This window comes from Coloeus monedula (assembly GCF_965178545.1).
Source record: "Coloeus monedula genome assembly, chromosome: 1".
NCBI lineage: Eukaryota > Metazoa > Chordata > Aves > Passeriformes > Corvidae > Coloeus > Coloeus monedula.
In genome coordinates, this window is record NC_138781.1 from 20,579,500 (window position 1) to 20,605,775 (window position 26,276).

The 26,276-nt window shown below is 40.6% G+C and overlaps 1 protein-coding gene across 3 annotated transcripts in view; it reads left to right on the forward strand.

The window, feature by feature from the left end:
- The first annotated feature begins 2,579 nt into the window (after positions 1–2,579).
- ST8SIA6 (ST8 alpha-N-acetyl-neuraminide alpha-2,8-sialyltransferase 6) overlaps positions 2,580–26,276 on the forward strand; it is a 52,385-nt gene continuing 28,688 nt past the window's right edge. For 2 of the 3 annotated variants that reach the window (XM_082282994.1, XM_082282993.1), the window contains exons 1-4: positions 2,580–2,865; positions 3,102–3,218; positions 12,289–12,387; positions 17,882–17,968. In XM_082282994.1, coding sequence (XP_082139120.1) covers positions 2,771–2,865; positions 3,102–3,218; positions 12,289–12,387; positions 17,882–17,968 — 398 coding nt within the window. In that variant the 5' untranslated portion in view covers positions 2,580–2,770. The remainder of the gene's footprint in view (positions 2,866–3,101; positions 3,219–12,288; positions 12,388–17,881; positions 17,969–26,276) is intronic. The other variant, XM_082282995.1, reaches the window with a different exon arrangement.

The following is a 26,276-nucleotide window of genomic DNA, read 5'->3' on the forward strand; positions in this document are numbered from 1 at the left end:
TGACTTCAGAAGCTAATGGGAATCAGAGGATGGGGGATACTGCCAAGATGCAGCAGCTTCCAGCTGTGAGGAGGAGGACAAGATGGGACACAGACTTTATGTCAGTCTCTGTCTTTTCCTGTGTGGCACCTTTGGCACCTGTGCCTTTATCATTTTGACCCTCTACATTGCATCACCTCACACCATCACTTCTGACATGGCAACACCATATAAGAGAAACTTGGTCTTTTGAATCCAGCATTCCTGAATTCTGAATCACCATTGATTCTCATCTCACCCTCCAGTAGGGTCACTTAACCTTTCTACTAAGCTGCTGTGCCAGGAAATTAAGACTGGTAGCATTTAAAGATACTGTGACAATCAATCAATACAAGTTTGTAAACTTGTTAGTAAACAACAAGCACCAAGTGCCAAGTCTAATTTAAACACATATAGTTTATAATCTTCCCATTTTCTTTGCAAGAACTTTAATATGACACAAAGATTAACCTTCTGATCTCAGAAAAAAAAATCCTTACTGGTATTATAGACTAGTGTTGGCAGCAGACCTCTAACTTGAAATATGATGTCCTCACTGGCATCACTAAATTTCCCATGGATTAGCTGACAGTGATACTTCAGGACTCATGGGAAAACTGTATTGCAGAGGGAAATAACAGTGAGGGGAAAAAAAAATCTTTTTCTGGACTGTAATTCTTAGTTTTCTTTCATTCAGAGCTGGAACTGAATACCACTAGGCTTTCTAAGATGAAAGACTTACTGTTTTACATAGTGTATTTAATGGATATTATGAAATAGTTGATGATATCCACTAACATAAGCAGGAGCCTTCATGTTTTACAGAGGTGATGGGGGATTGAAATTTCCAGTATCTGCTGATCAATAAACATACACCTACCTTGAAAAGCTTGGCCCCCTACTTGTTCATATACAGTGTTAATTGGTTTTATAGGCCTGAAGCAAGCTTTTGGGAAATGGTGATGAGCCATCTTTATGTTCCAGACATTTATGATTCATGACAATCTCAAACCAGCAAACTTCTTCAGGACTTCAGAAGTCTTAACACTGGCTTTGTTTCGCTATTACAACTAAGTACGTCAAAGCCAGGAAGACAACTGAGCCTTGCTCCTGGGGGGATTGTGCAATGAGCCATTCGGATACCTGCAACCCCTTGGAACACCAGACAACTGCTTCTAGCTCCCTCCCACCAGCACCCACAGCCCTGCTCCTCAGCGAGCTAATGAATGCCCCAAAAAATCATAGATATTTCCCTGCATATCCCATCACAATCACAGCTGGTGCTGTGCTGTTCCTCTAGTGCACTATTGGCATGCTGCTTCTTATTGTCATATCTAACCACTCACAATATCAAGTACATGGTACTTCATTAATATAGTTGCAGCAGAGCTCTTTGAGGCTTTCCAGCCATTGTTTGAGAACAGAGGAGCAGCAGCTTCAAGGCTTAAGGAAATGCTAACAGATACAGAAAACAGGAAGGATAGGGAAGACTCTGCAAAAACAAGGTGTCAGAGAGCTCGTGATTGAAAGGCTGCTGTAAGTCACAGCATCTACTACCCACTCTTTTAATAAAGGAGGCCTAGTTATTGGCACCTTGTCACCTTACTAGGTTTCTCATACCAATGGCTGGCTTGGGAAAGCAACACTGCATGCACCATTAGGTGGAAAGATACAAGCTTACTACAGAAACATTTCTTTGCCAAAACCACTGCAAATCATAGACTCATAGAATGCTTTGGGTTGGAAGGGACCTCACAGATCATCTAGTTCCAGCTGTCCTTTACCATATGCAGGGACACCTTCCACTAGGCCAGACTGATCCAAGACCTCCAGGGATGGGGCATCCACGGCTTCTCAGGGCAACCTGTTCCAGTGCCTCACCATGCTCACAGTAAAGAATATCTTCCTAATATTCAATCCAACCTCCCCTTCTTTCAGTTTAAAGCCATTCCACTTGTCCTATCACTACATGTCCTTGCTAAAAATTCCCTCTCCAGCTTTCTTGTAGGCACCCTTCAGATACCAGAAGGCTGCAACGAGGTCCCCCCAGAGCCTTCTCTTCTCCAGACTGAACCACCCCAGCTCTCTCAACCCGTCTCCACAGCAGAGGTGGTCCATCCCTCAGATCATGTTCATGGCCCTCCTCTGAACAGGTCCACATCCTTCTTATGTTGGGGGGTCCCAGAGCTGCACACAGTATTCCAGGTGGGGTCATTTTTATCTACAAAACACGTATTTTTATAACATACCTTCAATAAGACAAAACACAGCACACATTGACTATTATTTTTTAATTCAGATAAAGACCAATTGAAGTAGCAGCGGCTTCGCTACACCAGCCACGGGACAGAACTGCCTGCCCTCGCCAGACAAGCCCCGCACGCTACTCCCGCCGCGGTCCCACATGGAGCCCCTCTCCCCTATTAAAGTTTGGGCACTTTCGACTCCCTGGGTCCGCCGCCCTCGACACCGGGAAGCGCCCCGAGCGGCCGCAGGCACAAGCCGAGAGCAAAGGCCGCCCGGGTGCCTCCCTCACGCCGGCCGATCCCCGCCGGCCCCGCCAGCACCGGCCGACCGGGCCCGCGCGGCGGCCGCGGTGGGAGGGGGGGCTGATGGCGGCGGCGCAGGGCTGCGGGCGAGGGGCGGAGCGCAGAGACCCTGTGGCTGCCATGGCCGCCTCCCCCTCCCCGCAGTCTCCCTTAAATACTATGGGGCGGCCGTGACTGCGGTGGGTGCCGCTGCCGAGTGCACTATGCGGGCTGTCATCGCCTTGGCCGCGGCGCTGGGCAGCCTGCTGCTGGGAGGCTGCCTTCTGCGCCTGGGCGGCCAGCAGCCCCTCCGCGCCAGGTAGGGCGGCCGGGCGGCCTCGCCCGCAGTCCGGAGCCGGCTGGGGAGGGAAGGAGGAGTGGGACGAGCCCCGCGGGGCGCGGCGGAGCCCGGCACGGTGCCCCCGGCGCGGTCTGGGCTCGGCGCGGGCGCTGGCGGCTGTGAGCGGGGTCGTGGGCAGGAGAGCGGCGCCGCTCGCGCCGGGTGATGTTCAGTCACTGGTCCTGACAACTTTGTTTTCTCGTCTCGCTTGCCAGGGGCTGGGAGGAGGAGGCAGGAGTAGCGGCTGTCACGCCGAAAGTGGTGCGAGCCCTCAGGTCTCCCCTGACGCCCCTTCCTCAGACCGAGAACAGGTACGGGCTGGCCGCCCGCAGGTGGGTCTGTGAGGTCGGGTCTACAAAAGCAGAAATTCGCCTTCGCTCTGGTTCATGCTTCCTTTTGTTTCGGCGGCTTGATCGGAGAAAATGTTAGAGATAATTAGAGAAAATGACACTTTGCTTTAACTGTAATGAATTAATTTGCTCATGGGCTCTCTTAATGACGGCTGTCACTCTGCCGTTGGTCTTGAGCCCAATAAAATGTTGCGTAGAGCAGTTTTGTTAGTGTACGATGCAAAAAGTGCCTGCTGAATGGCATGTTCCAGGTATCTTTTATTCTTCTTTCCAGGAAGGTGGAGCTGGAGCTGGGTAATACTGTTACTGTTTTTGTAATGTGTATTTAGTTAAAAATACGGTTTTATCATTTACAGACCATAGGAGGAAGGTGAGACATACGAAGCCTGTTTCATTTTGTGTTGGCATCGTACTTTGTGGGAGCCCCTTCACTTGATCCTGTGTCTTGACCTTTCAGATCAGTGTAGATTTTTGCTTTACAGCCTGTTATTTTATACTGTGAAGTTTAATATGAAATACTTCATAAAATCAGCTGTGAAACAAGTTGTGTCTTACATGCAGATTTCAATACTAATGACTTGTTTTCAGGCTCTTGAGTCCTCACACACTGTAGAAAAACTAACAGTGCATAGGACGGTGGTGTAATCCACGCATGAGATAAATACTACATAAGAAGTAGTTTTGAAATATTTTTTGCTTTTCTCTTTTACTTTATATGACCTTATTAACATTGCCGTTTTCATGACTATTATATGTTAATATGTATTATGGTCAAAAACACATAGTAAAAATTAGAAAGAACTTAAGAATTGGATCTTTCACAGAAACTGTCATGTCCTGGTTGTGTTGAAGACAATGGTGACAGTGCAGTTAACCTTACTGAGGCCACCATCTCACCCAATCTAGTTGAATTTGACAGCCTATGCTTTCCCTAAGTGAATGCAAGTGATGTTCTAGTAACCATTGCAGTGTACTGTAACAATGCATTACTTAATGTGTTTCCGATGAGAGACCCTTGTGCTCCCTCCCCCAAAATTTATAACTTTCAAAAGCTGTAAGTTTATAGCATCTTTCAAAATTAGCGTGAAAGAAATGGAACAGAATTCTGTAAATGCTCCTATCTGGTGTTATGAGCTTCTAGCCTGCTTCTCTTTCCTATTCTCATTTTTTTCCCTTTCTGCCTTTTTTCCCTTCTTTCCCTGGTTGCAATGTATTGGTTTTGCAGTATGTACTCAGTTCTGCTTTGCCTTTTTTTATAGTCATTACTCCATTTTTCTCTCTGTTTTGGGTTATGTCTGTGGTTTCCCCCCGGCCTGTCTCCTCACGCTTTTCCCTGCTAGTTTCTGAGCTGCATCTCCTTTCACTCAGCTCTGTATGCTATACCATGGAGTTGAATTGACTAGAAATGCTGGCAGAGAGCACTTCAGAGAACAGCCTAGCTATTTCCCATCTGCTGTTAGTACACTCACAACTGGAGTAAAGAAAGTAGAAGCAACACATACCAGAGAGGTCTGAAAATCCATGGCATGTTTTTAACCTTTGTAATAGGGAAAGTGAGCTTGAGATTTTAAATGTGTATTTTTCCTTATTATACTTGGAGGATTTTAGCACTAATTTGGAGCTAGTTTTGGTCAACCTGAAATTGTATTTCTTCATGACTAACTGATTGCAAAAGTGCGTCAAATAAATAATTCACCAAAGAAAGTTTCAATTTACTCAAGCTCCTGTAACCATAGTGTCTTTGGAGAGATGTCTTGCCAGCTAAATCCAGGAGTGGATATGCTTTCTCACCTGAGTGGCTATGCTCAGTAAGACAGGAGTTTGTGGTGCATGTTTGGCTTATGGGAAAGGAGAGAGAGCTGCTGGACTGGACTGACCAGGAGCTGTTACTTCATCCAGAGAGCAGCAAGACTGGGCAGGGAGCCATGCTGGAGGGGTTTGATCCAGGCAGCAGCTGGGCTGGGCCTGGCTAAGGGCCATGCTGGAGAGGTTTGATCCAGAGAGCATCTGGACTCATTCAGGAGGTTCAGACCAATCCCTCAGTGATGGAGATGGATGGTCTGGTCAATAGGAATTAGATTCCAGTGTGCAGTGGGGAAGTATGGTTCTCCTAAACTACCCCGATCATTTGAATGGCATTGTTGTGTTATTGACAGCAGCGTCCTTTCCTGCGTAAGTGGATGTGCATGGATCTTTCCAGGAAAGGAAAAAGAAAAAAACCTTGGCACTATCCTTCTTGATCTCTAAGTATAAGTAATCTAGACAATCTTCACAGTCACAAGCTAATCTTTTTTCTTATCATGATTTCCTTTGCTGTTGGAGGCATATTTGTAACCAGACATCTCCCGAAGAATCTCTAAGGCCCTATTATTCTGTTGCCTCGCAGTATTGAAAGCTAATCTGTTCTTTTACTTTGAGTAATTCTTTTAAAAGCATGAAACTGAAGGATGAAAGGATGAAAGGCAGGGAATTGAATCAGACTGTCTTAGATATTTCGGCAGCTATTATGCGCAGCAATATTTAAATACATGGTGACCAGGCACCTAAAGTTCTCTGAAGATCTGTGTAGTAGTAAATAACCTTGAGTATGTGGTTTGTCTCTTACAGGACATTGCTTACCCCTTTTTCTTGTTAAGTGTTAGCTGATTGGAGCAATGTGACTGCCTCTACAGTGTGACTTGCAGGTTTTGTCTTGGGTTTATTTCACAGACTACTGTGCCTATTAGTAGGGTTTCTTACTGAAAAGAAAGGCCATTGTTAGTAAGATATGTCTAGCAGTCCCCAGATTTATTCATGGAACCAGTATCATTTGTACTGCAATATTATGTTCTCTGGCAAATCCTCCTATCTATGCCTCCTACCATCCTCTCAATTTTAAGCTGTAACTGCAAGTACAATTTCTATTTTCTTAAGCCAACCGTACAGCCAAAACCAGAAGTCTTTCATTTTTCCCACCTTTAAACCCTTGGTCTTCTTTGTCTCCTTTCCTCTCTCCCCAGCTGTGTTTGTGCAGGCATATTTGTTTGTGTAGTGGTTGCATTAATAGTAGTGCAGAAGGCTCAGTACTGCTAGTGCTTATCAGGGGAAAGTGAAAATAGTAAGAGAAGCTGGATAGTCTTTTCTCTGTTATGAGGCCCAGGCTGTGCTGGGTTAAATTTAGGCAGAAATTCTAGTTCCTATTATACTACCCAGGAATATGTAGCAGATAAATATTGGCAGCTCCTGCAAGGGGGGTGAAAATAGCACCATTTATATATACTTTATATAAAAGTAACAGCAAGGCAGCAGTACCCTGAAGAACTGACCACCATTGCTCTGTTACTCTGTGTTGCCAGTTTTAAGGCATTCACTTACTATTTCCCTAGCTTGCTCTCTGTCTTTGCAGGTCCAGGGCAAGCACAGCGTAAAGACCACTGGGGTAATTGAACAGTGGGAGGAAGTGATTGAGGAGCTATGAGTAAACAAGTTAGTATTAATACAGTGTTCCACAGTGTTGGTTTCTCCAATTCCTCTCTCAGCAGCAGATCTTTATGCAGGCCTAGGAAATAAGCAGCTATACTTAATTAACTATGCTACAGAGACCTGTACATTCTGTCTCCTGTCAAAATATTGCATACAGGCAGTCAGAAGGGAAAGAAGATACAGGCTAATACCACAATTATGGAGTAGCCTCATGTATGGCACAAATAATTTGCTATGGTTTAGATTAGTCAGCAGTGGGTCCACTTCACTAATTTTACTGCTCTCTTAATATTTTGCCCTTTCATTCCCAAGCAATGCATGCAGACGTATTTTAGGAGCACATTTTGAACACATGCCTCATGTATTAGTTCTGTCTAAATGAATAGGTGTTCAGTTGAAAGCTGCTACCAGGACACATTTATGTTCTGACAGTGGTGAAAGGTTTCCCAGACTCTTTCTGTTTACTTGGTCCAAGTGAAACTGCTCTGTCATTCTGTCATGTGCCCTTGTAACATGATTTTAGTGTACCTGCCTTATTCTTTTCACTTCACCCACTATGAGGCTCTGAATGCTGCTTGTCATGTTACCTGTCATGCAGTTTATGGATTTTATAAATCAAAAGTATCTGATGTTATACATAACCCTGGTGAATGCACTGGAGGGTCTTTCAAGTAACTTAAAGATGCAGTTTGTGTTAAAGACCTGATTTAGTGTTCCTTATATAAGCGATGCCTCCATAGGAACTTGAACAAAGATAGTAGGATCAGTCTCTTTAACAGTTACTGTGATTAATGTTTCAAGACAAATTCTTACTACTGTGGTTTGATAAAGCCATTTTTATAGTCCATTTCACCAAGAATTTAAGTTGTATATTGCCTTATTAATCAAGGTGTTGTGAACTTTAAAAACATCACTATATTCTTATCATCTGATTAATCTAAAATAGTGTCAAAGACAGCACTTAAGAGCACCCTTCCTAGGGAAGTATGGATTGTGGTTTTTTTTAATAGTATTCAACTAACGGAAGACAAGATTCAAATACAAATTAGTCCCTTCAAGGGAGAGATTGAGACAGAAGATATTCACAATCTGGATAATTCTATTCAGTGCCACTTTGGTAGAATGATAAAAATGTGCAATTTTGCATAGAGAAGTTATCTTTTATAGCTGAACATGCTCAGCGGGAACATGTTTAGAGCTCCTGTGCTGCTTCAGACAGACAAAGGCAAGAAGTTATGGAAAAGTAGAGCAACAAATGGTTCTGCTGGGTGTGGAGTGAATAGCCAATGAGTGGGATTTTCCCTTACTTTCAGTGTGGACTTACTAGGGAGGTGAAATTTTTGTTGCTTTCACTGCTGCCTGACAGTCCAGTTCGGAACAGTTTTGAAAATCTCATCCCACATTCTTTGTTTCCACCTGATTTTGAAGGAAGTCTAGAGGAGTGGCCTTTCAGTCTTGGGCATATCTTCATGTTACACTATAACTCACAGCACCAGCTTTCCTTTTTCCATCTGCCTTTTTGTTTTCTTCCCTACCACTCCTCCATCTTATGCCTATACCTTTTTCCTACTCTGATAACTCTTTGGGGTTGAGTTTGGTTTTGTTTTTAAAGGGCTTCCTTTTCTTTCCCTCCCTCTACCTTGTACCTTTCTGCTCCCCCAGAATCCCATGCTACTTGACATACCTCTCTGTCCGGTGATTCCCTGCACTAAGGTTCCCTGTTGTCTCAGGACTGAATGCTACAAGAGCAGCAAAAGGGACTATGGCCTTTCCATATAGTTTCTGTATTTCTTATTCTAAAGGTGGATACAATCCTTGTCTTAAAAGAATTTTACACTTTGAGGATCTGCTGTCTTCATGAGAGCAAGATATAGAATAAAAACATGCTGATAAATGTGGCACATGGTCTTAATCTACTGTGGATTTATTAAAGTACAGATGGTGTACTTCCTGAGTTCCTAGAATTACCATAGGAAGTATGTGGTCCTCAGGCTGTTCATATATGATTTTAAAAAACCCTGTTTTTCAGATTTGCCCCAATGAGATTGGCTTTGAAAACATCTAAGCCCTAAGGAAAATGCAGCTGAAATTTCACTGTATCATCAGTTTTATGTGTTCAAGCCAAGAGACTGTTTCTACTTTGAGTTCTCATTTAACTTAATAGTTAACGAAAGCAGTTGAATGTAGCCTGATATCTGTGTTCTTAGGCACGTTATCTGATTTCATTGCAGAAGTTGTAGTGCTGCTCCAAGTAGTGAACAAAGATTGTCATCCACTAGGTCAGGTAAATTCATTTAGTGATAAATGTTGCCTTGCACAATTGTCCAAAATGAGCAGAAATTTAATCTGAGTCTGATGTCTGCACAACTTTGCCATGAATAATGCAGTAGAAGTCTGGACTGTCTCTTGCACACCCATTTTTACCTAAATGCCACTCTGACAGTGAAACAGAAATTCAGAAATTTAACTTCTGATGGAATGAGTCATAGTTTTACATCTCTTGCAAAGAAATTGTTTTAATTTTGTACTTTTTGCACCATATAAAGAGCATTGAGTAAATTTTATGTGTAAAAAGCCACAGTAGAAGCATTTTGGTGATCTATCATGTGCCTGCACTATATGAACAAACAATTTAGATTACAATTCCTTTCTGGTTTTCTGCTCAATTGTGCCATTTTCACCAATCTTTGCATGGGTTATGGAAAGGGAGGGAAAGACTCTTTGTTCCCTTTTTTTCCATGATGGCTGTAAAAGTGATTGTGAGGATTTAATGACAGAACAGGGATTTATTTTGTTCTTTCTTTTTCTCTGACTTCCTCCTTTTTGAATTTTTCAGGTCTTGAAATGAGTGCATTAAAAAAAAATTACGTATTAAAAAATGAGGCAACTTGCTTGCATTGATCTTATGAATTTAAAAGGACTAAAAGTCTGTGTAGTAAAGCTCGTGTTTGAGAGGATATTTATTCATTGCCCCATAGATCTCAGGACATAAATTAATAGGGAGCTGTAAGGACCTTGTAATGATTGTCTGCACAGAGTTGTGAAAGAATGTTGTTGTTCTGCTGCTGCCTGCGAATGCACCTCTCAGGGAGCTGATCAAACCTAACTGCCTGGCTTGGTCATCCTGGCAGCCTTCACATGTTAGAGAGGGTCTCTTGTGGCCAGCTGTGGCTCAGAAGGGCTGGGGTCACTTCTCAAATCAGCATCCAACATCTTAGGTTTTAGTTATATTGAAAGGCTTATTTGCAGTGGTAACATGTACTTGGCCTATATCAATAGTTCCTTTTTTTTTCCTTTTATTTAAGACGCTTTTTAGGCAGCTAAACTTTTGCCTGTAGCCATTTCTCTTATTTCAAGCTGCAGCTGCAGAATAATCATTTGAGGTTACTGAGCTAAAGAAGCAAGAGAGAGGAAGCATGATTTAGTGCTAAATAAATTTGTTTGAGAACTGCAAAGGGCCTACCTGGTTGGTCTGCATAGACAGAACCATTCAGACCAAGCTGCAATAAACCTGTGTACCAAAACTGTGTAGGCAGAATATTTGCTAGCCCTTGCTATGTGAGACCTGCAGAGATTTAGCTCTGAACTGTGTGATCTGAGAGCCTTCTGCTATTTGTATGTCACTCCTTGAGAAAAAATGAGATAAAGAGCTGTATACAAAGGCAGCCAAGGAGCTCTCAGTGGGCAGTGCCAGTTGTTACAATCTACTGAAGTCACTGAAGAACTGAAAGGGTAGAGGGTTATGTTGTATTGTCTTACTGTTGCCCTCAACAAGGGGCATACAGACTGGATGCTTCCTTAGGTGCACTAAGTGTATATTGGGAAGAATTTCTTGGTGGTGGGAAAAAAAGAAGAGGGCTGTTCTCTCTCCTCTGTGGCCTACATCCTGTGGGAATTGCTGCTAGGTGTGACTGAGTCTCTAGAAAATTCATGGACAATGGAAAGAAAAAGAAAGGTGGTTCTTTCTTTTTCCTTTATGTCAGCTGTGACCATGACAGTTCAGCAGCAAAATAAACAAGCATTTATTCTTCTTTCTTCTTCAGTCAGTCTTCTCATTTGAAGTGTTTAAGAAGAGGAAGCTCAGGAGGGACCTTATTGATAGCTGAAGGGAGGATGCAAGGAGGATGGAGCCAAGTTCTTAGTGGTGCTCAGTGGTAGAACAGAGGCAGTGGGCACCAACTGAAACACAGGCGGTTCCCTCTGACCATCAGGCAACTTTTTCACTGTGAGAGTGACTGAGCACTGGCACAGGCTGCCCAGGGAGGTTGTGGAGTCTCCATGCTTGGAGATATTCAAAAGCATCTTGATACAGTCCTTGATGACCCTTTCTAGGTGACCCTGCCTGAGCAGGGAGTTTGGACCAGATGACCTCTAGAGATGCCTTCCAACCTCAGCCACTCTGTGATCCTGTGGCTTGAAATGGCATCTTTCCCAAGCAAGATGACAAACTTCAAAATGAGTTTGTCAGAAATCTTGTTGGTAAGGGGTCTCCATATTGTAGCAGGTGAAGGCAATGGGGTTTTGGTCCTTGTTAGTAAAAGCAGTGATGATTCAGAAGCTGTGTGTAAAGCAGGAAGACCCTTTCTCTTCATGTCAGTGCCTCTGTACAGATACTTATCAGCTGTTCTTTAAGAACAGCATACAGCATCTCTGTCTTCTGTGTTTCTACTTCTGGTTTGGACAAATAGGCTGCATTGCCCAAGGGCTCTGTAAGTAGTAAATCAGGGGAAAGAAGCAAAAAAGGAGGGGAAGGTGGCAGGGAGGAAGATGGTGAGGGGCAGAGAAAATAAAAATGCCAGAGGACAAATCTTTATGATAAATGGCAATCCACACAGTGGAAGGCTGGTGGTAGAGGAGGGTGATTGTATGAGATTTGACCTAGATACACGATGAACTGAGGTGAATGGAATAAGACCTTGGTATCTCAGTCATTTACTAATTTACATCTCAGTCTTCTACCAGGGCTGCCCAGAGCAAGAGGACCACACAGGAGTTTCGTGAAAATACGACAGGAATTAAAGATCACTATCTGGCACTTGCCTTGGTTCCTTTTACAAATATTTGTTCTTGCTGTGTAAATAAAGAATAAACAAGGCAGGAAGTATTATGCTTGAGTCAGTAAGTTAAGACTGAAGTATAAAGATCCACTTCACCTGTGGTGTTTCCTGTATATATTATATTTGCTCTGAATATTGCATTTCATCAACGATTTTAGGAAATCACATCTGCTAAATATTTTACTAGTGAATATTTTAAATATCTTCAAAATGTAATGTTCAAGAGCCTTTCCATTTAATTTATTTTTTTAAATTACATTTGCTGATTACAGTGTAAAGTGGAAAATATAATTCAGACTATGAAATAGGGTTACTTTAAAGAATCAAATATTTTATAGTCCCTAAGCAGCAGACTCTCCTTTAATGATAGGAGCTTCACAATAGAAGTCAGTAAGATTTGTTTCGCAATGTTTTCAGCTAAATCAACGGTGATTAATCTTATTGTCATAGCAAAGTAAATGTGACAACATTGGTAGAATATGTTCTCTCTTTTAAAGATTATTGCTTTTTCTCCTCCTGCTCCGTTTTAACAGAACAACTCTTAATAAAAATGGAATTTACCAGTTTGAACAGGCTTCAAAATGTAAGGCAATTCAGGACAACATTTTGTCATCATCCATCAAGAAGAAAAGGTAGGTGTTTGCTGTCCTTTCTGCTTGGTTTTTTTTAAATAGAAGGGTAAAAGACTGTCCTTTTTTTACATAATTCTTGGCATATTAACATGGAGCTATGCAACAGAAAACTGAATTTGTTCAACCAATGTTTGCTGCATTTTTTCTTTTGCATGATAAGATTTATTCGAGGTTGGATTTTAACTTTTTTATTTTCACAATACAAGATTTCTTCTTGTCAGTTACCAACATTTCATTCCAAGTTATTCACAAAAATATTGAGTAGAAATGTGGGATATAATTTCATTCTTGAGTGTTTTTTCCCTGACTGGTGAAAACTCCTTGTTTTTGTGAGCAACTTCAGTTAATGATTCTGTTCAGCATATTAACTGGAGTAAGTATGGAAATGCACTAGTATAAAGACTTGCTGGTTAGTTGCATGAATTATGATAACTAGTCCACAGGAAACTAACAGTCCAATTTTAGACACATTGAAAAAAACCCACCACAAATTAATTTGGGATTTCAACTTGCTGTTCTGTATTTCTCTGGCATGGAGAAAAATCTGTTTGATATCAGCGCTGCTCAAATTCCTTGTCACTTTCTAAAGTGAAAAGAGGAGAGGCAGCCCATTATTTTTTAACATTTTTCCTATGTGGATGCACCAAGAAATAAAAGGATACACCAATAAATAAAACATTGTAAGTAAGAAAGGTTTCACATTAGGACTGAGTTGCAGCTTAAAATGGATGGTGCCGTGTTGTCTTTAAAACTGGGAGCTTCCCTCCCCACTCCCATCCACTTGGGAAGAGGAATGGAATGAGAAACAAAAGTGAGCTAAAAATAATTATATGAATTTCCCTATTCAGAGTACTGGAGAAGTCAAATTTTTCCTTAAGGCCAGAACAACATTAACTGATGATTTGAAAACTTACTGTCTTTTCTGCTTCCTCCTTACTTTCTTACTGCATTTAAAGATCTTTCACCTCTTCTTAAGTTCTCATATTTCCAGCATTTTGTCTTTGCTCTTATTATTATTTATTTATTTCTTCTTTCCCCCTCCCCCCCTCCTTCTTTACAATCTCTTCTCCCATTAATATTCCACGTGTTTCAGCAACACTATCATTGAAGTTTTTGTTCTTTTGAAAGGTGGTAGACCAGTATGTTACTGATGCACTGATAGTGAGAGCTGAAACATAGACTGGCAGAGGTCAAAGAATGCAGCTGACTGAAAACTTGAGTGATTAACACCAGGAGAAGGAAAAGCAGTCACTGTATTGCCTTCAAAATCCAGAAACAGCAATGTAAATGCTGTTGTTTATCCCACACATTGCAAAGTTGTAAAGTCTTTGGAGCTCTTCCTATTGAGAACATTTTGGAGCTGAGATTGTAGGAGAAACTTTAAAACGTACAAGACCTTTATTCTGTGGTTAAAGAGAAAGGGGCTGCACCATTTAGTGAGGCAGAAGATGAATTGGGCAGGTAGGAAGAGAAACACGTTCTTGGAGCACAGGAGCAAGGGATTGCTTTTTGCCGTGAATATGGCTGCTATTGCCCTTCACTGAGAGGAGCTGCAGGGATTTTGTTGTTTTTCCAAGGTGTGACCCATGGGCATGGTATATAAATGCTTTATATTGCAGTTCTGGACTTGCAGGGACATTCTGGACACTCCTGCCTCTTAAGTTGGAAGAAAAAGAAAAAAAATTACTTTAAAGCTTGTCAAATGATTTTATAGTAAGAAATGTAAGTGGGAAGTTATTATTATAGTAAGTATGTGCTGGTGGTGACAAAGAGCCTGAAATGCTGAGTTTTGTTAGCAGTTTCCCATTTTTATTCTAGAGCAAGCCCTGTGTACTCTCTTCTGGGGGCTTATAAAACTGGTAATTGTTTTGGTAGTATTAGTGTCCACAGGCAAAACAGATCCTCCCCTTATTTTGCACTTCCTGCCATTGTTTTTATTTGTTTCTTTCTTGACCATAAATGTGTCCTTTAGTAGAAATGTGTCCTTTTTTCACTCCTGCTGCTCAATCTTCCTTCTAATTCAAATACCTTTTTTTACAAGTAGGTATTTAGTTTTAGCAAATAACCGGTGGGACTGCATTTGTCTGTTCTGACATTTTACCTGTTGTCTCCATACTATCTCAATGCTTCTGTCCTTGCTGTTGTCCTTTAGATATCTGCCAAAAATCAGAAGATACTAATACTTTGTCAGTGCCTTGAATGTGCATAGTAATTCAACCTTAGTCACTGCAGTTAACATAGGTGGTCACTGCCTACCTGACAAATACTGTAGGAAAAAAAAAAGCCTTCCAGGTGTTACTTGTCAGTCGGGCTCATATAGTATAAGTGAGTTTCCTACGACAGCAAGTTATTGTAATGGTTGTGGTGCAGGTGGCAGACAAAAATAGGACAAAACAAAACATGTTCCATTCATTCACTCTTCTCAGCACTGTAATTATTATGTTGTCCAAGTATTTTTATAGTTCAATTTACCTGAGCTTTTTTAATCTTAATAATAAAACCCTTTTAGCATCAGTGAATATGTGCTGTAAGCTCCTGGGTGTCAGTGGAAATATATGTAATGTCCCAGCTCTTTGAAATGGAACAGTGGAGAAGACGACTGTCTGGGTTACGGCAGAGTCATGAAATGATTTCCTGATAATCTGAACTGATTCCTTTGGAGAAGTAAGTCCCAAAGCCTCCTTTAATGCAGGAAATGCTAAAACTGGATTTCTGAGAGAAAAAAAAAAAGCTTTCTGGGCTGTAAACCCAGCTGCAGCAAATCCCAGAGCTTCATGTTGAGTCTTTAAAAAATTATCTATTGGAATACTGTCTGTAATCAAGTGGAGTTCATTTCATAGAAACCTTTTATTGGTGTGAGCAGATGCCTTGCAGAGCTGCCACAGTTGGGGAGCTCCTGTCCCCCAGGACAGCGTGCTGGGATGTCTCTGCTGCCTGCGGCACTGTGCCAGCTGGCAAAGATGAGTTCTGACAGTCCGGAGTGTCTTTGTAAGTCACAAGAGGAGCTAAACTGGGTGCATAGGGTGAGCAGAGGTGGTGTTCTGACTTAAAAAGACCTGGAAATCGTGCTTTTCTGTGTGAGCTGGTGAGCTTGGATACCTCCGAGCAAGAGCAGTTTGATCCAGTAGAGACAGCAGTGAAAAGGCTGCAGTGTTCTTGCTTTGTAATTGGTGTTTTTACACTAAGTGCATTTTCTGTTGCAAGTCTTAGAAGGTCCTTACAGTTTCTGACAGTTAGTGCCTGTTTCCTATGAGGCCTCAGAACTAGCATTATGGGTGATGCTTTCATTCTTCTCCTTACCAAATGTTTCCCTGTAACTTGCTAATAACTTGTCAGTCCATGCAATTTCTCTATGAATCAATGGTAATTTTTGTTTTCATTTCTGACTCTGATCTTCATCTTATCAATGTCTTTAGGCTAGAATTTGCCTTTTCTATATTTTTTTTTCTCCTGGATAATGATAGGCTAAGTAACTCTTCATGGTCTGTTATCCTATTAATTTTTGGAATTTTTTTATGAGTCCAAGCATCTAAGAGTGATTTCTTGTTTAGATTAAGGAATAAAACTAGATGAGTTATTCAACATCAGAATAGGCTGTTTTGGTCCTGTGCTTTTATTTCATCTTCACCCCACAAACACACCCTGCCCTGCCCTGCACTGCTACTGACACTCATCTGACCCCATGGTGACTCGATTTAGGCAGCAGCTTCAGCAGGAAAGTAGTTCCATTTTCTCTGGCTGCGGTTCCAAGGCTGATAACATACCAGCAGGCAGCTGCCAAAATAGGAGGACCTTGATCTCCATTTCCATCACTCTTTACTTATACTGGGTGTGGGGTTAGATGGATTCTTTCTTGATCTGGTTTAATACAATGAGGAAGAAGAAAATATATATGCATATCCTTTTCCTTCTGGATTATTTTCTGCCCTGGTAGTAAAAGTGGCCTAAGAAGGCATATGACAAGTGTAAAACCTGGAAAAAGCAAAACAGAGGTGGAGTCAGGTAGGTCTACCTGTAGTGACACAAGGGAGAGAAATCATTTGGAGTTGGACTGGAAGGAGGAAGAATGTACTGCACCAGGTCTGATCAACTACAACTGCCATAAAACTAGGTTTTTTTTCTTTTCTTGCTTCTGCCGATTGAGTTCTCTTGAGCTGGGAAGGGCTCAGTAAAATCAGTTTAATGAGAATCATCTAGTTCCATTAAGAGTTTGCTAAGTGTGGAGGATGAAAATTGTACGTGTTGTCACAGGTGCAAACTTGACCCAGAGACCAGTTCTAATGCAGTATTCCTCTTTAAAGTATAATTTATTTTTCCATGTTGAAATTGGACATGATTTTACTCAGAGGTAGATAACTGAGTTACGTTTAGCAATTACAGTACTTTTATGAAGCAAACAATCTGTTTTTTCAAATGTGGAACAGAGGGAAGGAAGCTTTCAGATAATTGACCTCTGCTGCTGCAACCACCAGAGTGGTTTTATATATTGATTTTAATCAATTCTCGTGCTCCATTTAAAACAAGTGACTTTTCTTGCCATCCCAACTCTTGTAAAACTGTTCAAAACAGACACTTCTAAGTTCCAGCTTAAATAAACTCATGATCATTTGGGTCAACATTAAGCTATTTTTGTTAAAATGAATTGGGTCTTGTTTGGAGACTTGAGTCCCACAGAATTTTAGTCATGCATCCATACCATCTTTTCTTCCTATTACCCCAGTTATTATAAGTCAGTTACTGTTATTTTTTAAATCCTGTATTATGATCCAGGCACAAATGGGAGAAGTAGTAACATTGAACATGAAAGGAAAAAATGTCTCTGTTCTTTTGACTTAGATGTTACAAAGTATTTCACTTATGAACAAATTTATATCTCTTGAACATATTTTCAAGAGCAGAGAGCTCTTTGGTTATATGTAGCAATGTAACCAAAGTTCTCTTTTATGTAAAATAGCAGATTGTTTTATTTTAGAGACAATTTAAAGGAAAATTTACATCTGTAAATATTGGTCTATGGTCTTTAGATTATTGAGCTTTGGGGACACTATAAAGTAAATGAAGAGGCATAAGAAGTGTTATGCTTCATCGTGGCCTGCTAGTGCCACTTTTCAAAGCATTTTTAAAGTTTAAAAAACCAAGTATAAGAGAATTACTTGTATTATTTTTGACTTTTGCACTTGATATGATTTCTAATAACTTCAAGATATTTATGGTCAGTTATGTAAGTTTGAAACAGTGGTACTTTAGAAAGTTTCTGAAGTTCATTAGGACATCAGTATTAAGAAGAGATGTTTAATAGGTCATGCTAGTTAAATGAGGGTAGTGTTGTTACAAATTACAAAAATAAAATGGGTCATGGAGTTCTAAAATCAATCTATTATATATGCACCATGCACATTATTCTCAATACGTGCATCATTTGAATGTTTTTGGAGACTGTTTCTAAATATCCTTACTTACATATTCTAGTGTTTGATGTTGTTTCCTTTTTTAGATACTCAGAAGATTATTATCTTCACATAGTCACAAAACTGCAGAACTGCACCTGGGTAAGGAAACCAGAAGAATCTACAAAATTCAGGTAATTTTCATTCTCTCATTTAGAAAAACTGTTTACCCTAGATTTTTCTAACAAGGCATAAATGTAAATATTCCCTTTTAAACAGATAATTTTGTATTGCTTGTAGTGATTTCTATGAATCTTTTCATGCTGGGGCTCTTCTTGTTTGTTGGAACTTAACTGTGCAGACTGAGTAGAATAAAAGAACTACATAAATAATTTCACCTACTTCCAGTATAATGAATAGTAAGCCAACTTAAGTAGAATGAAATAAAATATTCCTGGCACAAACCCTACAGTATTAAAAAAGTATTGATAGTGTTATTTTGTCCATCTGAACGGGCACTCTGATAGAAGACTGTAATGAAGCAGTGTATTCCTTACCCCAAGACTATTGCCTCTATTACAGAAGTGCCCAAGGCACTCATTAGGTTTGACACTGCATGTCACGGTCCCTGAGCATGACAGCACGTGATTCCATCTGTCCTTGTTTGGGGTGGCACAGAAGCACATGCTCAGTAGGGATGGTGATCTCTGAAAAGCCTAAACTCTCATTTGGAAATGCATCACGCTAGTTCTAAAGAACAGCTTCACTGTGCCATCCCTGTTTTCTCCAGGGCAAAAAGCTCTCTTGAATTGTGTTTTTGCATGGATCAGAATTAAAGATTCTGTCATGATTGTTAAAAATAAATAAACTGACCTATCTTCCAATTCTTTGGAGTTAACTAGCATTGAGAACTAAATATCCAAATGCTCAGCATGATAACCTTTGGAAGAAGTAGTTTTGGGGCGGGGCAGGATGGGGTAAAGGGTTTTGTGCAACATAAATTGCTGTGTTTGCTGTGTATAACAACTGACTAATGGTGTTTCCCGAAGCTGAGGTAGGAGTACACATGGAGTTAAAGAAACTCTGCATTGACTCAGGCAGGCCTTAGCTGTGTGCAGTGATATCAAGCATGATAAGGAGCTGTAAAGCAGCCCATTCCATTTCAGAACAGGCAAGTGTCTTGCACAGAGTTGACAGGAGGTGAAGCTGCTCTCACCTGCTCCTCACCTTGCTACATTTAGGCTTTTTGTTTTCCAGTCTGTTGGTTTTTTGTAACTTCTCTTCCTTCCAAACAGACCAGCAACCACATACCAGCTATTTGCTTCTGCTATACTGGGTGTTTGAATCAGTGGCACAGTAGCCACTCCTTGGTCCAGCCTGACTTCATTTATTGCTTATACAGTCTCCCCCCACTGGGCCAACTTCTACTTCTTCTAGGCTTATGGGAATCAAACATCCAAAACATAATGTAAGACTGGACTTTAAGTACAGGATGCTTCCTGTTCCTCACGCTTTCTTTGGCTTCCAGCAAGGAATATGGGTCATAAGTACTAAAGGTGTGTTAGGCAACCAATGATAAAACAAAAAGACAAAATTGTGGGGTGCACTAAGCCACCAAAAAAGTGTGGACTGTATGTACGTTGAGGTGATCTTACTAGCTTTAATTTTGCTCAAATACCAAGCAGAAAACCATCGTTTAAAATCCGTGTTTCAGCACAGGCTGGACAAACTTGTTACTGAATCAACATTCAAGGGCTGAGCTGTTATGGTTTCCTTGGTTTTTAACATCCAAACCAGCTGGAGTATTAGCTAGTTCATATGTACATAACCCATGCTGCAATTCTGATGACAGTACTTTGTATTCTTCTAATCCTGAAATTTGATCACATTTGATGTCATCAGAGATTTCCATTGATACGACCAAGGACTGGTACTTTGGTGTAGGGCACTATGAATCATTATTTTACAAAAGACAGATTTTTTTGCATAAGTCTTTTCTTTCTTTTTTCATTCTCAAAATCTTCTCTATTGTTTTCTGGAAATAGGATATTAAAATTTTACAGTTGTCCTTAATCCAAGACCTGGATTTTCTGTACTGGAGATTTTCAAGGCTCTTAGCAGTTGGTCAATAGAGGCTTTAAAAAAATATATTTTAAAAAGAGGAAACCCAATTTTCTATAAAATTTGCTGCCTAAATCTCCATGCTTATAGCGCTCCCAGACTTATTCATCAGACTTAAGCCTGGAACTAGCTTTGCAGGGGCACTTTAGCTGAGAAATGATGCATTAATAGAGCTATGGGGAAGAAAATGTTTCTGGAATTGCAGTGAAATAAATGAATTAATAATCCCTGGGCAGTAGATCTCTTCCTTTGTCTGACTTAGCCTAGTGTCAGTAATAGCTATGTAATACAAATATTATACAGTCTGAAAATCTCATTAAGTAGGTAGATAAACACCCATTTGCAGAAGAGGAAATTAATCTCAGATGGGTTGTGCAGCAGAAATTGGGTACTACAGCCAGCCACCTTCTGCAGGAGAAACTTGAAGCTGCCTGCATCCCATTATTCACCTGCCAGTGCCACCAGAAGTCTGCCCGCTGACAAGACTGCAGAGAAGCTGCTTGACTTCTTTTCCTGTTTGTCCATCTGTTAAATGGAGAGAACGCTTAGATGCTTCTCAGGCGCAGTGTCAATTTCATGACATCTCTCTATTATCCTGAAGTTCTGAAGAACAGGCATGCATATTTATAAGGGATTTAATATCTTATGCTTCAGGGCATAAACTAACCTCTAATTAATAAGGTTCAAGAGCAGCTTCTCCTGGGGTAGGTAATTTTTCAGAGCTTTCCTGTGTTTTCCTTTGCAGCTTTTCCTGTTGGCTTCCATCATGCTGCTAGTGGAGTGAAGGAATATGTGATCTGAGCCAGTAACTCTTATGTTCCTAGAAGACAGCACTGTGTGCCAAGGAGTGCACGTCCATTCTCATTGTAAGCCACTCTCCCAGCAGATCCAGGCCAAATAAAATAATATAAATTAGAAGTGCAATGCAGGAAAGAAATACTTCTTTTTATTTGGCAAAAGGGCTACAGCTGACAGCCATGTCTGGCACAAACTACAGTGTTTTTTGCCAACTCCCTGTTGGAGAGCAGTGTGCAGGAGTCCAGGTTGACCCTCTACTACCAGGCTCAGCTTTGTCATGCAGCTGTACAAAGTGTGTCCCTTTGTTGTCAGAGGGCTGCCCATTCCCAAATGGCTCCCTCTAAAGCTGCTCTGCTGTGTAGGGTCACATGCTCTTTGCTAGGCTGCTCTCTGGCAGTGCTCAGTGGTTCTTGACAGCTACGTGATGTTTACACATGCATTTCTCAAAATCAAGAAGAACCAGGAAGCAAGTGCAAGCCATGATGTTCTCTTTAATACCTCCCATATCCACAGTCACTCTACTGTGGTTTATTTGTGTCCAGACCCTGTCAGGGAACCGATCTGGCATTTCACTTATTTTAGTATCCGTAATGGTGACATCAGCATTGCCAGATATAGGCTGCCCTCAGAAGAGCAAGTGCAAGCCCTTGGTTCATTGCTCTTGAAATCTAGTTAAGATTTCTTGTGCCCCACAGTAGTATTTGTCAGTCCTTGTTAAAGAGGCTTTATCTAACTTCACAATAGAAGCTAGCAAAGGTTAGTTACCAGAAGTGGTGTAAGTAGCATCCTGCTAATAGTGATTTTGGGAGTCTTCTCCAACATTTACTGCTAGGGACGTATGGAAAACTATTTTTTATTCAGACTTTTTCTTTATGAAATTGATCTTCTCTTGACCTTTTTAAAATTTCTTTTGGTCATTGCAGCTGTACGATCATCTAGCATCTCCCATTATGCCTTTGCTTCTAAGCCCGCCTGAATTCTTCCTCCCTTTTCAGATTTACATCAGCTCTAACTTGTTTTAGACAGAGCAAGTCCTTGGATTTCTTGATTTTTAAGAGAGAAACTTGGTAGAAACTTGGAAAGGTAGGGGAAATAATCTCACAGCTGCCTGGAAGGGTCATCCTTAAAGCTCTAGGAAAAAAAGCTGTGCCTGGGTAGGTTCTTCTGCAAAGGGTATTCTAGCTACAGTCAGCAGAGTCTCAAGTTCCCTAGGTAACCTGAATATCAATTATTATATTAGTATTCTTCAAAGGTTTTCCACTTTAAAGAAATGTTTCATTAGTGCAACAAATTACAGAGCCCAATTAAGTGCAAGCTGTAATTGTTTTTTTACACCTCCACATCTCTCTGCTTTACAGACTTTTAAGCTTGATTTATTCTCATTTGGGATATACATAAATGGTATCAAATAATCTGCAGGTTTTCAAAATAGTTGCAACTCCAGTTTTCGCAGAAAGTTACAAAATAGTTAAAACAGCCCTCAAAATGAGGGGAGAGAGGTTACAGGGAAAGGCTGAGCAAATTCTGTCTTTCAGAGAAGCCTCTGAGCGTTGTATTTCTGGGCTATCTGACTGAGCTTGAAGCCTGGCAAAGTAATGCAACAGTGCTCCAGGAGAGGTATCACACTGGAATAGTGAGCTGTGGGTACTGGGCCCTCTCCCTATGGAAAGACCATTCCAGACAAACCTTATTTGCATCTCATAATGAAGGGAGAAGGATATTCCTAGGTGTAAAATACAGATTTAAAATTCCTGCTGTTACACTGCAGTTTAGCTGGCACGATGTTCCCCCTGACCAAAATATTTTAAATTTTCTTCTTTTTTAAAGGAACATTACTACTTTAAAAAAAGAACATAGACTCTTGAAGAGTTAAAAGATCAACCATTTTCCTAGTCCTGTTATTTTCCCTCTGCCTTTTTACTCTACTTGACCTCTATTACCCTTTTCCCACTTTAATATCTCTTCTCAAAAGTATGTGTTAAACATTCCTGCACATTATAGAATCCCACTTCTTGAAGAGATTAGTTTTGTTGCAAGCTACACTCTAACCCATGTAACAGTATTGCTTATCACATCTGTGTACTGCAATGAACCCCAGCTGAAACACAAATAAAACACACTGCAAGGTCAATTTATGCTTATGTAAGTTCACACCACCACATAATCAATAGCTTTTCTAACACTAAACAGATCAATATTTCTGCTGTAATCTCTGAAATCTTCGAGTTTACAAGAAAATACACAGAATTCTGGGACTGCAGAGTGGTTTAAGAGTATAGTTGCTGCACAGATTTAATAGATCATATGTAAAATAATGAGTATATATCCAAAGACATATTTTATTTCAGGAGAGAAAAAGCAGGGTGGAGAGATAGTAGTTAGTGACAGTTTGAAGAAATGCTTGAATCTTTTAATTGGTCTACAGACTATTATATACTTTTCTAAAGGTTGAAGGATTCCTATAAAGAGAACCTAATTTTGGATCAGTCTGAGCTAATTATGTCTTCATGGCAGACTCTTTAAATAGTCTTTAGTATGAAAATTTTATTACACTTCTTACATATTCAGCCTTGATTTCAGATTCAACCCTTTTGGCTTTCTTTGTCTTAGACATTTATGATGTTACTTCATTTATAGACAATTCAAGGGCTGTCAGTGTAGTATTCCCCTTCAACGTGTTCTGTTTTAAATATCAGATTTAACCACTCTTTTTTAAAAGTTTGGAATGTGTCATAATATGCCTCATTGCACTATGATTGACACACTGACTTGGATTGACAAGAGCCTGGAGAAACCTGTATCATTGTCTAGAGCCCCCAGTGCAGTACAATAAGATAATTGCTTGCTCATTATAAAATATTACAGCAGTGGACATAGATAAAAAGTAGTCTTGTTGTTTGTAGTTGTGCCCTTGAAATTTTGCTGTTATATACTGGAATTTTTTGTGTGTTCTTCTACTGTTACAACAATCTCTCCAGTATGAAACCTCAAACTCTTTGATGTCTTCACATGTACAGTACAATAACTCACATGACCTAATGACTACAAATATCCAAGCTAGATAACCTATTAAAACAAACTGCTAAGCAAGCACAAAGCTTTTTGTGGTTTGTAGCAATCCATGGACTTTTGTCACTTGAATGCTTTGCCTTTTGTTCAAATTACATTATAGAATGTGAAGTGTTGTGAAATCCACTTAGCTTACGGGAGTTACAGCTTTAAATATTTGCTAGTTTCAATTTGCATGTGGTTCTCTTTTGTGTGGTGTTTTTTGTGTGTTGGGTGACTGAAGATCCACAAGGAGATACATCTCTGTAAGCATTGCTGGTGTCAATAATGTGCAGGTGCTTTATAACAGGACTGATATGATACTGGTTTTGCAAACAAGCATTCACTTTATAGATGTTTGTAAATGGTGACTTAGAATCAAATAGATTTACACTATTATTGAAAAAGGTTTGTCCTGATCGCTGTTAAAATACTCCAGTTGTTGAAATTTTGCACCTTGCCTAGGCAACCTGTTTCAGTGTTTCCTAATACTGAACTTAAGCTTTCTTTAGAGCAAATTGAAATTATTTTCCTCACCCTTCCCACCATGGCCTGAAAAGACAGTTGAACATTTATTGTTTTGAATATTGTGATACTTCTGCAGTGTCTATCTCCCGCCATTCTGCTCTTCCTCCCACGCCAGTTTAGTCCAATGTGTGATGACAGTGAGATATTTCACACTGTTCTCAGCAGTGACGAATGCCCTCAGGCCACAGATCCACAGGCACTGGTGTCATACTGAAGTGTAGTCTACACAAAAAAAATACTATTAATTTCACACAGTTTTGTCAGACTCTGTAGGCTCACTGGGGCCACTGCACCACCCTGAGGATCACAGTTAACTGTGTTGGCCCAGTGGTCCAGCTGTAGGCTGGAGTATACCAATTCCAATGGCATACTTTCTTTCCTGTGTCCCAAAGTAATGCTGTGTAAAGTCTGGGTACAGAAGAAAGTGCCTTTTCACACCAGACATGTATCTGAGTAAAATATTTTAAAACATATAAAACAAAATCACTTTAGCTAAGCATTGTTAATGTAAAAGGTTTGGAGGAATGGGAAGTTTTTAAACTCTGCAGAAGCTTTTTACATAAAGACAGATTTCACCCTCATTGTAGATTCTTCCCATTTCACTCAGAGTGAGGGCAGTGCTGGCTTTTGAACCTGCAGAGAGAGTCTAAGTGACTAGCTGTTGATTGGTTTAGCCTTTATGGTTGGTCTACACTGAGTTGTTGGAGATGTTGAGAAGTCGGCAGCATCTTCAGGATGTGTGCGCGCTGTGACTTGTCAGCAGACACTCGCAGCCTGTACACAAGGCCTGAATCAGCTAAGATGCATATATTCATACCAGCACAGAACCAAGGTAGCTAATTTTGCAGCTATCTTGGCTCCAGAGCAACTGCAGGAGCTGCAAAGAAACTATATCAGCATATTTAGAGCCTCCATATTCCACTAAATAGAGTGGACTGTCGGGGTCCCTGGCCCTGCTCAGCCTCGTTCCCATGGGTTGGTTTGTGTTCCCTGTGTGGGGCAAGGACCCTCAGGTCCCCCCGTGATTGAGCAGTTCCTCGGCAGAGCCCCGGCCATGGGGCTGGAGAAATAAACATCTCTGAAACATCTACCAGGAATCGGTCCATATATATATTTCCTTTCCATGGGACTCCTGGTTTGATATATGTGTGTTACAGTAATCCCCACTGTAGCAGTGGACTATCCATGTCAGGTGTTTGTAATGCAGAAAACTTTGGGAACATGTAATCAAGGCAACAGCCCTCTGTTTCTGCCAACAATTCATCATGGAAAAACTGCGTAGCAATTAGAAAATAACATTATTTGGCTTGCCTCACAAGCCAAAACGATTTTAGTAACTGGCTTCAAGGAACTGGGATTTTCGTAAGGTCTCAGCGGCCATGAACCTTAAGAAGTTATTTGGATGCCATGTAGGCTCAAAATTCTGTATCAGCTGAATATAACTTGGGTCCTGCATCCTTCAGCCACAAAGGAAAAAATTCAGTGAAAGTATATGCTGAGCAAGAAAAAACATTGTATGACTTTGTATTGTCTTATATGATCAAAGCTTCCCAGACAAATGCAACACATGGCTCCACTTAGGTTATTGACTAAGATAATCATGACTGTACTTACTCAGTCCTATGAGACATGTGTTACCAGTCAAAATGGTGTTGTCTTTTTCCAGATTTTGAGTTTGTTCCTCAGTTATTACAAGTGACTTTTCTAGATAATGCAATCAACTCCCTTTCTGCTTATCTTGGCATAAGAAATATGTGTTTGGAGTTGTGCCTCAGGATTTAAAAATAGCTCTTAGATATCACTCAGCTTCCACATCCCTGCAGGAGAAAGTGAGGAAAAGGCTTCTCCAAATAAGAAACTGTCAGTAATAACCTCTGCTACAGAGGAGATACTTTCCAAAACTATTGCCCTACAAAACTTGGGTACTTTGACTCAAGCATCACCTTCCATCTGGACTTGTGATTCTGTGACTGGATCATAAACACCTTTTGTTCTAGGGCAACCCCC